Genomic DNA, 18,215 nt, shown 5'->3' on the forward strand with positions numbered 1-18,215 from the left:
TAAGGGAAAAAAATGTCATGAAGAACCTAGGGATAAGACAGGAATAGAGGCGCAGACCTACTGGAGAACGGACTTGAGGATATGGGGAGGGGGAAGGGTGAGTTTTGACGGGGCGGGGGAGAGTCATGGATATGTACACACTAACAAACGTAGTAAGGTGGATAGCTGGGGGGAAGCAGCCGCAGGGCACGGGGATGTTAGCTCGGGGCTTTGGGACAGCCTGGAGGGGTGGGAGGGGGAGAGTGGGAGGGAGGTAGACGCAAGAGGGAAGACACATGGGAGCACATGTATGTGTATGGCTGATTCACTTTGTTGTAGATCAGAGGCTAACACACTATTGTAAAGCAATTATACCCCAATAAAGATGTTAAAAAAATAAATAAATAAAAAAAAATAAAAAGTTACTTCAGATAGAAAAAAAAAACTAAAGAGTCAAATGCAGAGCATAATGTTCATAACATGGTACAGCTCACTCACAGTGAAGCACTGTGTTAGTGCAAATCACTATTTCAAGTTCATAGTGAAGATTTCTGATCACAGAAATCTCTCAGATTCTCATTTTTTATAGCATAAATTTTGACTGGGTTCAGTCAGTTTGCAAGACATGAATTCCAAAACAGCTGTCTGGTTTTTAAACATCTGTATTTCAAATGTAAAAATTCAAGTCAATTTCTATATCAATGTTTACTTAGTATTTAGATATACAAAATATATGCAGGTAGTTTTCAAGTAAGGTCACCAATAAGGTATTATATACTTATATATCAAACACAGTCAAGTAGCACAGAGATCCTCATTGCTTAAATAGATTACTTTACGCAAAAAAGAAAAGGACTGGGCAAAAAACCTGACAGTACTAGGATTATGCATGATTATCTCAGTTCAGTCTATTGATAAACTGTGCCCTAATCACTTCAATTCCACAGTCAAAATATTTTAATACAAATTAAATACATTAATATTGAAACAATCTTATTTATTTAAGCAGACAGGTGGGGAAAAAAACCCAGCATGGGGGCTTCCCTGGTGGCTCAGTGGTTGAGAGTCCGCCTGCTGATGCAGGGGACATGGGTTCGTGCCCCAGTCCGGGAAGATGACACATGCCGCAGAGCGGCTGGGCCTGTGAGCCACGGCCGCTGAGCCTGCGCATCTGGAGCCTGTGCTCCGCAACGGGAGAGGCCACAACAGTGAGAGGCCCACGTACAGCAAAAAAAAAAAAAAAAAAAAGAAACCCAGCATGGAACTTAATTTTATTTTTTATAGAACACTTTGTAATTTGTAAATACCTTAAAATTAATGCTAGCAATTAATAACAATGGACAAAATAATAAGCAAAGAAAATACGCTATGCTTAGCGAATGACCAAGAAATAATGAAGACTATGCCAGTTAATTACAAATGGATACTTAAGGAAAGGAACTTAAATATAAATGGATAGTCTTGTTGCATTCCTTCCTTCCTTCATTCACTCAAACATTTATTCATCCTGTGCCAGGTATTGGACCAGACACTGAAGATAAAATGGTAAACAAACCAAACTCTGTAGCAGCCCTCACAGAACCCTCAGTTTAGCAAGGTAGTTACACTTTAATAAAATAATCTGGCCTCCCTGAAGAAGTAATGCTGGAGCTGCAGGCTGAAGGATGAGAACAAGTTACCATGGCAAAATGGGGACAGCAGAGTTTTCCAGGTAGGGGAACAGCAAATGCTCTGATCCTGTGGCAGTGGGGGGCATGGACCTAACACACAGTCCACAGAATGTTCAGGGCTGGGACCCTAAGGACAAGCGCCGGTGTGGTACAGGACCTGGAGCTCAGAAGGAGGTCTTGGCTAGAGGTGTAAAACTCATGTGGATAGAGAGAATAACGGAAGCACAGCTGTGTCTCCAGAACACAGCTGAGAGACAACCAGTAGTCAAAGGCTGCTAAGAAGAAAGATAGGATTCAATACATAGAAGCGGGGCTGGGCTTAGCTGTGGGAAAGGACTGCCTTTTGAGTAGCAGGAGGGAAGGAATATTAAAACTTTGGGCATTTTTTGGCTTGTTGAATCAAAAGATTTGGTGGAACCAATCTCCACTGGACAACGAACGCATGGAAACACAGTATTTGGGCTCATCTGGGCTGGGATTTTGTCAGGCAAATGGATCAAAAATGCAGAGAGTAAGGGAAATAAAGGATTTAAAAGAGTGATAGATTCTAAACTGGCTAAGAATGGAAATGAGAGAAGGAAAGTGTTGATGGATTGGTAGAAAGTGGCCGGGCCAGTTGCTTTACAATGTTGTGTTAGTTTCTACCATACAGCAAAGTGAATCAGCTATACGTATACATATATCCCTCCTTTTTTGGATTTCCTTCCCATTTAGTTCACCACAGAGCACTGAGTAGAGTTCCCTGTGCTATACAGTAGGTTCTCATTAGTTATTTATTTTATACATAGTATCAATAGTGTATATATATCAATCTCAACCTCCCAATTATAAAGCAACTATACTCCAATAAAAATTAATTAAAAAATAAACAATAAGACCCTACTGTATAGCACGGTGTACTCTACTCAAGACTCTGTAATAACCTTTGTGGGAAAAAATCTGAAAAAGAATGAATATACATATATATATGTATAACTGAATCACTTTGCTGTACACCTGAAACTAACACAATATTTTAAATCAACTATACTCCAAAAAAACTTAATAAAGAGAAAAGAAAAGAAAGAAAGTGGCCGGGCCAGTAATGAGACATTTTGCCATGAGGTCAAAGGGCAACCACTGTGGAGGTAAGTAAATCAGGAAGCTAGAAGGAGAGGAGGTCCTGCTAAGAATAAAGTGGCTGATGCAGTAGTTTCGGAAATAGAGCAACTACTGGGGATGCATGATCCACGGCGTGACCATGAGAGTAGGTGATTCAGTGAGGAAGGTCAGAAGCAGGTTGAAGATCCAGGGCCACCAAGTCGGGCAGATCCTCCAGGCAAACACCGAGGGCACTGGGAAGTTGTAAAGGGTCTGTGGTGAGAAGGAAGACCGTCAGCCACATGCCAAATGCTCATTGAATGCGGAGAGATGGCCCTGCGAACAGTGCAGAGGAAGAAGGGATGGAGAGAGCTGACGAGCACCACCTTCAGAAGAGCCCGTCTTTGCTGTCGTTTTGTTGTCGACATCTTCTCAAACAACCAGTATGAGGAGTAATGACCTAGAAGCAAAACTATGTCCCAGCGTGACAACAATCTCTCTACCCATCCCTAAAATACATGAGATTTGAGGAAATAAGGCCACCACTTGAGAAGGCTACAAAGAAGTGGTGCCTCAGAAGAAGACAGGTCTCAGTGAAAGCAAGAGGTGCTTGGAGTTTTTCAGGGTGAGGAAGATGACACAGCACAGCACATGTATGTTCCTGGTGCAACAGTTCCACATGGCACAGGGGAAGTTTGAAACGTGCGCAAGGGGGTGCCTGTGTCCCAGCAGAGAAGGAAAGTCCATCGCAGAGATGATGGTGCTATGGAGGACAGACGGCGGTGGGATCAGAGTTGATCAGTGAAAGCAGAGATGGCAGATCTAAAGTGAAAAATCATTTGGAGAAGAATGCACATGGATCCTATTAGCCAGAAATAAATCACTTGGCTTAGTTGGTGGCAGACAGATACCATGGTCTCTACGTGCTATACTGGCTGGATGCCAGATCCAGAGCAGGATTTCCCAACCTCAGTGAAACTGACATTCTGACATTTTTCGCCATGGTCATTATCCTGTACATTGTTAAGATGTTGACCAGGATCCCTGGCCTCTACCCACTAGACGCCAATAGCACCCCCGATCCTGGTGACAATCAGAAATGATGCCAGATATTACACAATGTACCCTGAGGGCAAAATATCCCCCACTAAGAGTCACCCATCTAGAGCAACACTCACTTGGGGAGCACAGAGGCATTAAACGGGCTGTAGCAGTGCCTCCATTTCTGAACACATTTTTGGAACTAGTCATCTCTAATAGCTTCAGAGTCATGGAAGAAAGCTGGTCTCATTATTTCATAGACATACTCAATTCTTAGTATTTAAAAAGAAGGCATTTCCCAGGCTTATCACCTCTCTCATTCTTTGTTTTGAGGATCCCTTTGACGGTTTCCTCGAGGATGATGAAGACGCCTCCACTGAGAATATTCAAAGGAATACCCTGCATTTTCTTATTGACTGCCCCCTCAGTTCTAGGAATGTGCCAGGCTCCTTCCTGCCTGAGGGCATTTCCCCATGTCTTTCCCACCCTTCAAATCTCAGGTCATAGAGCACTGCTTCAGGAAGGTACTACCTCATTCTATCAATCTTTCAAAGCACTTTCACAATTATATTTGTGTTGTTACTGGTGTGATTTGTTTAATATCTGTTTCCCCCATAGAATATATATTTCATGAGAGCAGGAACCTTATTTGTTTTATTCACTGCTGGATCCTCTGCACAAATAAATATCTGTTAAATAAGTACTAAAGTAAAATCTTATGAGTATTTTAAGAATACATATTAGTCACCCTAAAGTGATTGCTTTAAAGGGGACAATAATCATATATATGTATAGTTTTCTGATTATTTTTTAAATCATATACCTTTAGAGACATCTACCTTTTGTTTGAGGGAGGTTAGCATCCTAAATAAGACAAACATAAAAAGTAGTATCAGGGCTTCCCCGGTGGCGCGGTGGTTGAGAGTCCGCCTGCCGATGCGCGGGACACGGGTTCGTGCCCCGGTCCGAGAAGATCCCACATGCCGCGGAGCGGCTGGGCCCATGAGCCATGGCCGCTGAGCCTGCGCGTCCGGAGCCTGTGCTCCGCAACGGGAGAGGCCACAACAGTGAGAGGCCTGCGTACCGCAAAAAAAAAAAAGTAGTATCAAAGAATCCTTAAACATACCTAAGTTTGGCCAGTAATTATATCTCAGTGGTTAGCCCCTGTGCTACCATACTAAACTCACACACACACTCTCAGACTGGTTTGCTTAATTCTTCAAATACACATTGAGCCCCTCCCTGTGCTTGGTCCTAGAACGTGCGGTGTGAGGATTTCAAGTTACACATGTCTCGCTACACAAGCAAAGATGTATCCTACAGTACCAACCTGAGGAAGCGTTCAGACGGCATTCTGCAGCTGGGTTCCTCAGGGTCTCAGCCTTAGAAATTTGCAGAGGAGTCGGCAAGCATTCCAGCTGAATACAAAAAAACAAGAAAGAAAAGCACAGTGAGCTAAATGCAAAAAAGCACACTCTGGGTCTTAATGATGCTAATGCTTTAGAATGCTAAGGAGGCACGTTGGAGGGTTTTATCATCGAGATATAACAATCTGACTGAAAGCTCTTATAATAGGCAATGGTTTGGAATGCTTCTAAATTTTGAAGTTTTTTCACCTTACTGGAACTTCAGGGACTAAGAAGTCAAAATGTATTTGAGAACCAAAAATAGCTAAAGTAAGAGTTACAGTAAAAATTAAAACATCAGACAGCCAAAGGGAAAAATTAAGATTTGATAAAATACTGCTACGATTTATGTCAGAGAATGTTTTGCCTATGTTCTCTTCTAGGAGTTTTACTGTGCCATGTCTTATATTTAAGTCTTTAAGCCATTTTGAGTTTATTTTTGTGTATGGTATGAGGGAGTATTCTAACTTCATTGATTTACATGTGGCTGTCCAGCTTTCCCAACAGCAGTTACTGTAGAAATAAAAATAAACAAATGGGATCTAATCAAACAAGCTTTTGCACAGCAAAGGAAACCATAAATAAAACAAAAAGACAACCTGCAGACTGGGAGAAAATATTTGCAAGCAATGTGACCAACAAGGGCTTAATTTCCAAAATACACAAACAGCTCATGCAGCTCAGTATCAAAAAAACAAACAACCTAATCAAAAAATGGGAAGATCTTAATCGACCTTTCTTCAAAGAAGACATACAGATGGTCAACAGGCATATGAAAAGATGCTTGACATTGCTAATTATTAGAGAAATGCAAATCAAAACTACAATGAGGTATCTATCACCTCACACTGGATAGAACAGCCATCATCAAAAAGTCTACAAATAATAAATGCTGGAGAGGATGTGGAGAAAAGGGAACCCTCCTACACTGTTGATGGGAATGTAAATTGGTGCAGCCACTATAGAAAACTGCATGGAGGTTCCTTAAAAAACTAAAAATAGAGCTACCATTTGATCCAGCAATCTCACTCCTGGGCATATATCCAGAAAAAAGAAAAACTCTAATTCGAAAAGATACATGCACACCAATGTTCATAACAGCATTATTTACAGTAGCCAAGACATGAAAGCAACCTAAGTGTCCATCAACAGAGGAATGGATAAAGAAGATGCAGTATATATATACAATGGAATATTTCTCAGCCATAAAAAAGAATGAAATGTTGCCATTTGCAGCAACATGGATGGACCTAGAGATTATCATACTAAGTGAAGTAAGTCAGACAGAGGAAGACAAATATTTTATGATATCACTTATATGTGGAATCTAAAAAAATAATACAAATGAACTTATTTACAAAACAGATTCACAGACATAGAAAACAAACTATGATTACCAAAGGGAAAGGAGGGAGGGATAAATTAGTATGTGATTAACAAATACAGACTACTATTGATATATATAAAATACATAAACAACAAGGATTTACTGTATAGCACAGGGAACTTATATTCAATATCTTGTAATAACCTATAATGGAAAAGAATCTGAAAAAGAATATAAACATAATCTATCTATCTATCTATATATATAAAACATTGAATCACTTTGTTGTATACCTGAAACTATCACAATATTATAAATCAATTAACTATATTTCAATTTTTAAAAACTGATAAAATAAAGTTGCAGAGGCTAAGCCACAAATATTAGTTGACTTGTCCTTTAGTGAAGTTAAAACCAACTACGTCTTGGGCATCTACAGAAAGACGATTTTCTATTCAAGGAGTGAATTTCTGAAAAACAGATAGAAAAATAACATATAGAAAGGATGTAAATTATAAGGAAATGGAAAACAGATTTTTACAGGAGCTTTAGGATTAGCATAATTGGAAATATGTAATTGGATGAAGTTGTCAGGCTTGAAATCACTCCTTGGCTATATATTCATTCAATCTCACAGTCCGCACCCCAGCCTTTGTTTTCAATCATTGTTGTAACTCTAAACAGAGAAGTAAATTATTTGAAAAGTCTGGGACGTGCTCCATGACTATGCTTTACAACTCTCATTAGAAGGTCTAGCTCCCATTTTCTAACACACCCAAGCAGCAAAATTAATTCCAATTTGGATAATCTTAAACAGGCTCTCTTCTAAGTTTCATTTTGAAAAGCAATACAGTGTAAAAACACTTATGAAAAGAATGTGTAAAGCTGTGCCTATTTCTGCTGATTTGTATAAAAGAGAGACCTATGATTTCCAATCTAACTAATATATAGTATTTGTTACATTGTATCCAAACCCTCATACTATAGTAATTCACATAGATATATCATAATTTGCTGAGAATTCCACTGTTACCGAACAGATTGTTTCAAACATTTTTCATACATTTATACTTATTTCTTGCTTTCTTTTTTTAATTACTGAAAATAGTATACCTATACTTTCATTTATTTCTAATTTAAGTTTTGACAAGTCTAAAAATGAGCATCATTTTCAATTGATCCATTACAACTGGCAGTAAAAAGGATCAGAATAATTCAAGGCACGTTGTTTCATTAGCTAAGAGACTTTCTTAGCAACCTACCACTGCTACAGATTCCTTTCAGAAACTAGGTTATAATTCCAGGCTCTTATTGCCTAGCACAAACACTAACAGAGATGGACACTTGAGCATTAAGATGGCATAAGAATATTTATTACTACAGAGAGGTGAAAAAAAACCTTAATCTTTTGGAAAGTCTAATATTTTTAAATGCTCCCAATAACTAGGTGAATGTAGAATAAGAATCCTAAAAGTTAAAATAATCCAAAATTAAAGGACACTTTTACCTTGATATTTTTCAGACATTCCAAACATGACAATTAAAAATCTTAAGATAAATTCCCTTATTGTTTGGAGATCAACTCACTAAATTAGCTCTCCTCAGAAACTATCTAATTATAATCTGCTCCATTCTACAATGTTTAGTGAAATGAACACCATTTTAAAGGTGAGTTAAAATGAGTTAAAGGATGACTCAACCCCTGAATATTACTATTATTTACTATTTTTACTATATATTATTTACAACTTACTACATATATCTTATATAAATTGTATCACTGGATTATAACTTTCTTTTTGTATAAATAACATTTGTTTTTACATTTTGTTTATTAATTCTATTTTATATTTTAAGTTTCCCTTACATGAAACATGTCTTCTAGCCAGCCAGACCTCTTTATCCTCTAGTCTTCTTGCACTTTTTCCTGTGCCTGGGATGTGGGTTCCTTCTTAACTCAAGGCTCTTACCTTTTCCCACGAGCCCAGGGAAATCCAGGCCAGCCTCCTGCCTTTCCCCTCCTCGGAATCCAGAAATGGATTCAGCGCTGGGCCAATTTGGTGGGGCCACAGGAAGCAGAATAGTAGGAAAAAAAGGCTAGAGTTGCTCTCCAAGCATGTAGCTCTTAGGGCTGCTCACACCCCATTAGAGATATAATGACATTTAGCACAAGCCCTAAGGGTAGTGCTATGTGGGGTTGGGAGCCTATGAGGTGGCTCTTTTTCTACTGAATTGAGAGTGATCACCTTCAAGGTCCCTTTGTGACCATCTACAATTTTCTGAGCCTGTTGGCACCATGGAATCAAATCATCATATGATGAATTATATTCACCTCAGCCCCCCACACCCATGGCCCTAAAACTATCAAGGCAACACATTCCCTTCCACCAAATTAGCCTTTGTGATCACCTGTGCAAAGAGCATGCAACTCTGCTCTGTCTGCTTCCACTCAGGGCACAATGCTCCTCCCAGCCTTGCCTCACTATAAGGACCAGCACTCCTGAGGTCTCAGATCTGCTCCCTTGGCCCACCTGTTCCCTAACCAGGGTCCACACATGTCCCCTCAAGTCTTGGGCATCCATCATTCAGCCCCAGATCAAATGAAATCCCTGAGGACTCACCGTCACCATCAATGTTGCACAATTAGGGCAGAATTCGATATAGCTTGGTCAAAAATACCTCCAAAATTGTGGAGTTTTTTTTTCACTGATTCATGAGATAAATCTTTCTTGAAGAACTACTTTATGCAAGACCTGGAGCTGGGTTCCTAGGATACAGTAATTGATACATGAGTTTTTCCTTTCACAGGGCTTGTAGGGGGCCACAGTGGACAGCAAGGAGTGGCTTGAGAGTATTTTAGCCTTCACAATCATCATTCATCTCTCTCAAAGCAATCCCAAGTAAGCATGCAGCCCAGAGCACAGCGTGATCTGCTATGCAAACACAGCCTCAAGACCAGCTCCTAGCCCTTCCCTTCTAAACAAAAGGCTGCCCTTCAGTCCCATCCTGGCCCACTGCCAGTGCCTGTATAATTCATTCTTTAATCATAATTGTGATAAGTGCAAGGGGCTCGAAGCACAGCTTCCTCATCTTAAAAATAGTAATACCCACCTCATAGAGTTGTTGCGAGGATTAAACAAATTGGAATTCTCAGAAGGTGCCTGTCACATGGTGTTAGTTGTTATTATTATTGTTGTTTTAGTACTATTTATGATTTATTACCATTTTACATAGGAGGAAACTTGGCCCATCCTGTGTGATCAGAAAAGGGGCTTCCTTGAGGATGTGACATCTGAGCGGATCTCTGAAAGATAATTATCAACTGGGTAAGGGGTGGGGAAAGGGATTCTGGGAGGCATCCTGGGCAGAGCCAACAGCCCGGGCAAAGGTCCTAAAGCAGAAAGAAGCAAGGCCTATCAGAGGCCACAGGGCAGATCACACAAGCAGTGTTAAGAATACTGCTTGGTCATTATCCTAACACTAGTGGGAGTCCACTGAAGGTTTTAAAGCAAGAGACTTGCACGATGCGATCTGCATTTAGAAAGATCACTCTGGTCGTAGTTTGGAAGCTATTGCAAAGGTAGAAGAGTTCCCAAAGGAATAAAAGGCAACCTTGGACTTCCCTGGTGGCACAGTGCTTAAGAATCCACTTGCCAATGCAGGGGACGCGGGTTCAAGCCCTGGTCCTGAAAGATCCCACATGCCACGGAGCAACTAAGCCTGTGCGTCACAACTACTGAGCCTGTGCTCCAGAACCCGCGAGACACAACTACTGAAGCCCGCGCACCTAGAGCCCATGCTCCACAACAAGAGAAGCCACCGCAGTGAGAAGCCCACGCACCACAACGAAGAGTAGCCCCCGCTCACCGCAACTAGAGAAAGCCCGCGTGCAGCAACGAAGACCCGATGCAGCCAAAAATAAATATTAAAAAAAAAAAAAGGCAACCTTGTACTCTTTGGCCCATTGTACAAGGGTAATCACCAGATCACACAATCAACCTCTCCCCAACAGCAAAACCTCTCTGGCTTTTTGTCTGAGGGATGGCATCTACTTTCCCTCATCAGACATTTATCCTGACCAACCGTGCCAAGTACTTTTCTCCTGGGCCTTGTACCTGGCTGGCACTAACTCACTGGTTGGCTGAAATAAAATCCCCTGTTCAAAAGGGCTCAACTCTCCCTTTCAGGGCTTGGTAAGTTCAGTGCTGGTGTCTAAGGAGAAACCTTAAGGTGGGGAGAAGGAGAGACCAAGTGTGAGATTTACCTGGCTTACTCGACCCTGACCAGTGTCCACACATGCATGAACTTGGTACTGTGAAAGAGTGAACACCTGTTCTTGTACCTGCCCAAACTCCCACAAGGTTCTGTTGGTATCGAGCACCTCCCACCACCCAGCCTTAGCTCATGGGTCTAAGAGTCCCAGTGGAACCCAAGCTGAGCCAATCAGAGCTCTTCTCTGGGATTTGGAATTAGAACCACCAGTCTCCAGATCAGTTGTGCTGCTCACTTGCAAGTAGAAAACAATACAGGAACTGACAGAGATGCTCCTTTTATACTAATCCTATCGTCATTAAAATTTTTATATTTTGTTAATCATCTCTGAAATATTACATTAAAATATTATTTATCTCGATCATCTAATTTTTTGATGCCCTCTTAAATTTTGCACCTCACTCCAGTCTCAATTCTGTCTTCCGCCATGTGGATTAGGAAACCAAGAAAACAATTCTGCAGGAAAGAAACAGCAAAAGAAGCAAGTGTACAGAGAAAAAGTTACAGGCAAGAGATGGAAAGAGAGGACATTCTCGATTTTCCATGCATTCTTGCCTCCGGGAGTACATAAAACAACCTAGATTTTTATAATAAATTCCTTGTTTTATTTAGGCTAACTCAGCTGAGGGTTAAAAGATTCCCAAGAAATTCAATTAGCGTCCTACTTAAGATTTTGTTTGTGAAGAAACGGGGGTGGGCAGCTCTGCTGCTTTAAAAACACACAGAGGTGCACATATTCGCTTATTATGAGCTTATCTGAAAACTTAACCACCGTTTAAACTTTAAATCTTGCTTCTATGAGAAAATGCACTCCAAGAACTCCCCCAAAACAAGGGTTTAGATAACTAATGTTCACATTTTGATGACATTTCATGCTGTTTCCCCTACATTCTTTAAAAGGCCAAGCTCCTGGAGACTCAATTTTAACTGCTTTTTTACACAAATTCATTAAGAAGAGGCAAAATAAAAGGTTTATGCCTGTGGCTTAGTGGTCAACCACCAAATATACAAAATATTATTTTCGTAAACAGAGAATTTACTGACTTCACTAAATATCATTCAAAGGCAAGAAATATATGTATTAAAATAGTTAGGAAAACGTATGTTAAAATTTTAAGTATCTTTTGATCAGCGTTTTAGCTCGGCTTAATGAACTCGGGAAGGGAGTAGGGGATTTTCCTCTGCAGCATAACTACTATAAAAGAACAAGGTAAGTAGAATTCTTTCTATTTATCAGAGTAGAGTTTGGCTGTGGTACTTCTCAAAAGATGTAATGTCCCCCCAAAAGACTGGTAACACAAATATCAGTCTTTGTGGTTAAAAAAACATAAAATAAAACAAATATTTTATGAAATGGAGCCATGTTCCCATATCAACTTGCTGTCATGATAGGTGGCCCACCCTGAGCCACCCACTCTGGGGTAGTTACTTACCTTTTTCAAGTCTTTTTTTTTCACTTTCTAAATATACAGATAATAGCACCTCCTCACAGAGCTGTACGATACATGGAACATACCTAGCTAAAAGACTGGTACATCACAGGCTCTCAGTAAACATGAATGTGTCTCCTTTTATTACACATACAAATATGAATCACACAGTGATTTGCTTAGGTGACAGGTATGTAGGTGAATTTTTACTTTTGTTTCATTTTTTTTGCTAATGTAGTTCACATGCTAAGTACTAATTTTTTTTTTTAATGCCAAAAACATCAGCAACCCTCCCAGGACTGTTCTCAGTGCAATGATTCAGGCCCCTACTCTAAGCCCTCCAGCTGAAGCTTGCACTCACCGCAGGAAACACAGCAAACATTTCTCAAAACTATAGCAATTCTTTTGCATAACTGAAGTTATTCACTGGCCTCACACTGAGGAAATGCTTGTTAGTGGAATTCCCTCTTTCACCGGTGAGTTTCTTTTCAAATATAACCTGTTTGGTATGTACGACTGATGAGGTTTAACCTTTATAGTTTTTATTTTTATTAAGATTTTCAAGCTTGTCAGACCTTCACCTAGACAAATTTTTGAAGTGAACATTAAAAATATAGTGTTTTCAAAGAAAAAATTATCATATTAAGCCATAATAGTATGAAAGGGAAAAGAAAAAGTGTCTCATAGGTCAAACTTGATTACATGCAAAGAAAGACCAGATAGACTAACGCAGGTTAACATGATCAACAAACATAAAATACTAAAAAATATACTAATAGATGAGAAACTGGTTAATTCTTGCTATTCTCATATATTTGTTTAATAACGCTTAGTATCACACTCCCTTTAAAAATACTTGATGATTTTTTAAAATATTAGTTATTCATGATCTCAGCAATTCATAGCAATTAAGGGGAAACAGCACCACGTTTTAAGCAGCGTTTTAAGCAGACAAAAGTAAAATGCAAGAGATACAGAGGTGGTTTGCAGGACGAAAGCCCAGAGATTTTTAAAAAATGAATTATAGGGATAAGTCTTGACCATGAAAAACTACCTACGTTAAATGATTCAATATACTTAAGGCTTGTTGATCCCAAACAACAAATTACATAAAATTAATATATCTTGAAAGGAAATGTTGCTTCTAAGCATAAAAGAATTAGAACACATGCAATAGGCCCAATCATTATTTATTTATGTATTACCTATGGTGATAATTTATCTTTAATTCCGATTATTTCATAAATTGGTGTATTTTTAACACCAGTAAATTAGTATATTTTAACACCGGTACACCATCACGTGGTGTGTAATAAATGATATTAGTTATCCCTTTAGTCTGAAAGGCAAATATTCAAGGGTACCCCATGGCATACTTTCCTGTATGGAACATCATTCCTAAAGGTTAACAAGGATGCTTGCCCTTTCAGAGAGTGAAAACATCTAAGCTCTCCCTCCAAATAAAAAAGACGTGAGATGACTTAACTCTAACAGGAAAGGTCCAATGTGTAACTAAAGCACAGTTTACTACCTGAACAGAAATTTAGGCCAAAAGAACACAACTGTCCCATTCTTACAAAACCCTATAACCCTGTTAATATATAAGAAAAAAGACATAATCATTCAGAATATATTCCTGAGATCATAACGTTAAAGCCTCTCTATTAAACAGCTGCTATTCTCTTTTAAGTTAAAATTTTAAATTATAACTAATAACCACTTTACCTACTACCATGAGCCGCATTTTCCTTTGAGTGCTATTACACTAAGAGGCACTTCACATGCATGATCTCATTTAATCCTCACAATAACCTGATGTAGAAGATATTATTATTTTCGTTTTATTGATAAAGAACCTAGGGATAAGTAATTCACAAAAGGCACAGGACTAGGAATTGGTAGTGTCAGGGACCAAAACTGTTTGACTCCAAAGCTTGTACTCTTAATTATTCTGCTCTAATCCCAAATTTTATAATAAATCATAAAACTACTACTTTTGAAGACATACTAAAATCAAAATATATAGATTATGTGAAAATTACAGAAGAAATATAGCAAGTTCTTCTTAACAATATAAGCCACAAATAGGTATATAATGATACCTATTTCTTATAATTCTATGAGAGGGGAGAAAAATCAGGAGGCAAAAGGTTAGATATCTTTTTGCAGCTGGATTTCACCAAAGGTCACCAGGACACACAGCCAGTATAAACTGGCCCAGCACAATAATCCCAGATAAACAGGTGTTTATAATAGGGAGAGAGCAAACTCTTTTTAAATTATGGAAAACATGGAATCATCAATTGTTTTGAATAGGGTGATATGAAACCACACGTCTCATTGTTAGGAAAGGAGAGCCAATATGCATGGATTCCATGAAAGCTCGTGCAGTAGAGCTTCGAGGTCTTCTATACTATTCTATTTAACACTTTACATACTTGAAAGCACCTAGTATAGTGCTTGGTACACAGTGGTGCTCAATAAACATTAGTTTGACTCTCCTTCCTTGTCTCCTAGATAAAAAGATAAAGGGCACACTGTGCAAAAGTATAGATAAGAGCATAGCTGGAAGAGAAACTGAACAGGTCGGATGACAGTCAGCCTCAGGTAGAAACTGACAAGATGAGGTTAACAGGGCCCAAGAAATGCTTCTGTATTTCATTAAAAAAATAATTATCAAAATGGAGGAAGTGTAGCTTAACAGTCACATGAGGTTTTTCAAAAAACCCTAGGAATTTGCATGACTATGAATAGTTGTTATATTTTCAATAAATAAAGTATTTATATGGCAACAAGAGAAAGATGAATGACTCCACAGGAAATAACGGACAAAAAGCATAAATAGATAAATCACCAAACTAGAGATATAAAGAAACAGTAAACATAAAAATGTTCACTCTGGTTAGTAATAAAAATGCAAACCATTCCAACCATTAACAGCCAATTCCTTCTAATCACGTTGGCAAAGAATGATGATGGCCAATGGGAACAAGGCAAATGACACTCATATATGCAGGCAGGTATGTAAATTAGTACAGTCATTTGAGAAGGCAATTTGTAAATATGTATCAAAGGCCTCAAAATGGGCAAACCCTTTGATCTAGAAATTCCACATCTAAAAATCTACCCTATGGAAATAATCAGAGAAGTGTACAAAAGTATATGTACAAGGGGGTTCACTGGAGTGTTGTTTATATGAGCAAAACATAGAAGCAATCTGTATGTTCAGGATGAATTAAATAGCGTATATCTTTCAATGAAGAACCAAGCAGTAATTCAAAACGACTCTGGAGAAATATACTTATTAACAAAACAAATACATATTTTAAGAGAGAATAAATCAATATGTATTGTATTATGTAAAACCACTTTTGTAAAAATACATATTTTAGGTGTCAATAATTATTATCACCATGTGAAAGTTTTTTAAAATTTTGGTTACCTGTGTTTTCTAATGTTTCTACAATAACCTTGTACATTGTATGTGTGTAATTAAAAACAAGGGTAACAAGAAAAGGAAGTTTCAATTTGTGTCCTGTATCCAGCACTTACCAACCACATAACTTGAGGCAAGTCAGTAAATTCCAAGACTCAGTTTCTTCCTAAAGTTGGCATAATGATAAACTATACCTCTCACGGCCAGTATAAAGAATAAAATTAAAAGCAAAGGCACGTTGAAGTTATAAAGTACTTGATAAACATTGGTTGTTATTACTAGTTGACAGAAAGTCCAATAAAAGACAACCCTACAAAGAAGCTGGGAAATTAAAAACTGACTCTCAGATGACGTTAAGAGAAATGTGGCGGAATACTAGTGCTCCTGCACCTGCGCAGGTCATCCCGCGTGTGGCCGTGCAGCTGTTTCTGTGTCATGTTAAAGAGGAGGGCTGGCGAAGATGAAGATGATAGGACTACCTCTACTAAGCACCTGCTAAGTGTTCAGCATAGGAATTGCTTTCCATACCTTATTTAATCCATTGCGTCCTTTACTATCCTTTCTTATGGAGTAAAATATTAAAGCATAAAGGGTCAAGTAATTTGTTAAAAGCCACACAACCAGTTAGTGGTGAAACCAAGCTTGGAACCAAGCTTAGCAGACTAACTCTAGAGTCCACACGTTCAGCACACTTAACACTAATGAAGGGAACATATTCCAGGCTGCAGTCATATCCTCAAGTGCTGAAAACATCAGCACCAAGAGCCACAGGCACCTAGTACCAGGGCCAGAGAACCAAGGAAAAATCAACTTTCTCTGATTCAGTACAATGTTTCCAATAATCTAAGATGCCCAATGACCAAACAAGTAACTATGCAAAGTAGTATCTCCCTCACTGGAAGTCAAAAATGGGACCATAACACATTCAAGGTTGTTCTGAAGGGAACTCAAATGGCCCTAGGCCTGCATGACCCATAGAAGCCAACAGCTGGGGGTCAGTACCTGCAACCACCACTAGCTGGTGTCCCCCTCTGAGGTCCCCGCTATGGGCTGAACTGGGTCCCCCCCAAATTTACATGTTCGAGTCCTAACCCTCAGTCCCTTAGAATGTGACTATACTTGGAGACAGGGCCTTTAAAGCAGTAACTAAGGTAAAATGAGGTTATATGGGTGATCTCTAACCCAATATGACTGGTGTCGTTATAAGAAGAGGAGATAGGACACATGCAGACAAAGAGGAAAGACCATGTGAGGACACAGCAAGAAGGCAGCCACCTATAGGCCAAGGAGGGAGGCTTCAGAAGAAACTAACCCTGCCTACACCTTGATCTCAGACTTCTAACCTCCAGAACCAAGAAAAAATAAATTTGTAAGTCAACCAGTCTGTGGGGCTTTGTTATGGCAGCCCCAGCAAACTATACAGCCCCCAGGGGAGGGCACAGCCCAACAGGAGCAGGTCCTTGCCCTGGCTGCCCTCTGGCTATCACTCTGCTCCATGATTGAAATCAGTCTTTTCTAGCCACAGCTGACATGGCCTGCCAGTCACCTCCAAGCTTCTGAGGCTCACAGGCTGGTCCAGGCCCGCTGACCACCCTACCTCCAGGTTTGGGATAACTGGTGCTTTGCTCAAAGCTGGATCACAGGTGACTCTAAGAAATGTCAGCCTCGGAGGACCCATGGGGCCTAGACAAGCTGCCTCTCCACCACTGCTCCCTTGAGCATCTGGCTCCTGGCTTTCACATATCCAATCAGTGCTCACTGTTGCTAAATCTCACCACTCTGAGAGGAAACTTCCTAGGGATATAGTTTGTTTGTTTTACAGGAGTGCTCTCCTTCCCAGGTTGCATAAGTACTGCAGGGGCCCAAGCAGAGAGGGATGAGGTCCAGAGTGTGGAAGCACAGCCTGGTCATGTGCTGAAGCACCTGCCACCTCCCCGGACTCTGACTCTGAGGCCAAGCTATGTGCACCTGTGAGCCTTCCACAAAACTTCAGGTGATTATTTTCCTCAGGTGGGCTTCCACCAAACTCCCATGGGTAACCCCACCAGTCTGTCACTAACAACTGCAACTGTCTGCACCCTTTCCAATGTAGTCCTGAGCTAGATCCACCCACACAGGGAAGGGGGAATATTGCCCATCTCCATATGCTGGGGGAGGTGGAGACCAAGCCCCAGACAAGACACCGGGGTACTTGGCAGTCAAATGAATGCAGGCAAAAGCCCTTAACCATCTGATCATTTCAATGCTCTGCTTAAAACTGCTGTGATAAAAGTCAAATTCCTTAAAACGGTAACCTCACCAACATTTCCAGCCTTCTGTTCTACCACTTGATTTCTTGTTTCCTGGTCACAATCATACAGATCCACTCATCCACACTGAGCTATTCTCCCGCTTCGGGATACTGGTACCAATCATCTTCTCTGCCCAGAACTTTCTACGTCCTCTTTGCCTGATTAGCTCCTATTTATCCTGCAAGTCCCAGATGTCACCTCCTCTGGGAAGCCTTCCCTAAAACCCCCATAGGTCTGAGTTTGTTACTCTCCTACAAGCTCCAATAATACCTATACATTCACA

At 39.8% G+C, this 18,215-nt stretch overlaps 1 protein-coding gene across 2 annotated transcripts in view; it reads right to left on the reverse strand.

The window, feature by feature from the left end:
* Positions 1-18,215, reverse strand: part of KLHL32 (kelch like family member 32) — a 242,965-nt gene that overhangs the window by 193,032 nt on the left and 31,718 nt on the right. For both annotated transcript variants that reach the window (XM_032651502.1, XM_032651501.1), the window contains exon 2: positions 5,101-5,188. In XM_032651502.1, coding sequence (XP_032507393.1) covers positions 5,101-5,123 — 23 coding nt within the window. In that variant the 5' untranslated portion in view covers positions 5,124-5,188. The remainder of the gene's footprint in view (positions 1-5,100; positions 5,189-18,215) is intronic.

This window comes from Phocoena sinus, chromosome 12, assembly GCF_008692025.1.
Source record: "Phocoena sinus isolate mPhoSin1 chromosome 12, mPhoSin1.pri, whole genome shotgun sequence".
In the NCBI taxonomy this organism is placed as follows: domain Eukaryota; kingdom Metazoa; phylum Chordata; class Mammalia; order Artiodactyla; family Phocoenidae; genus Phocoena; species Phocoena sinus.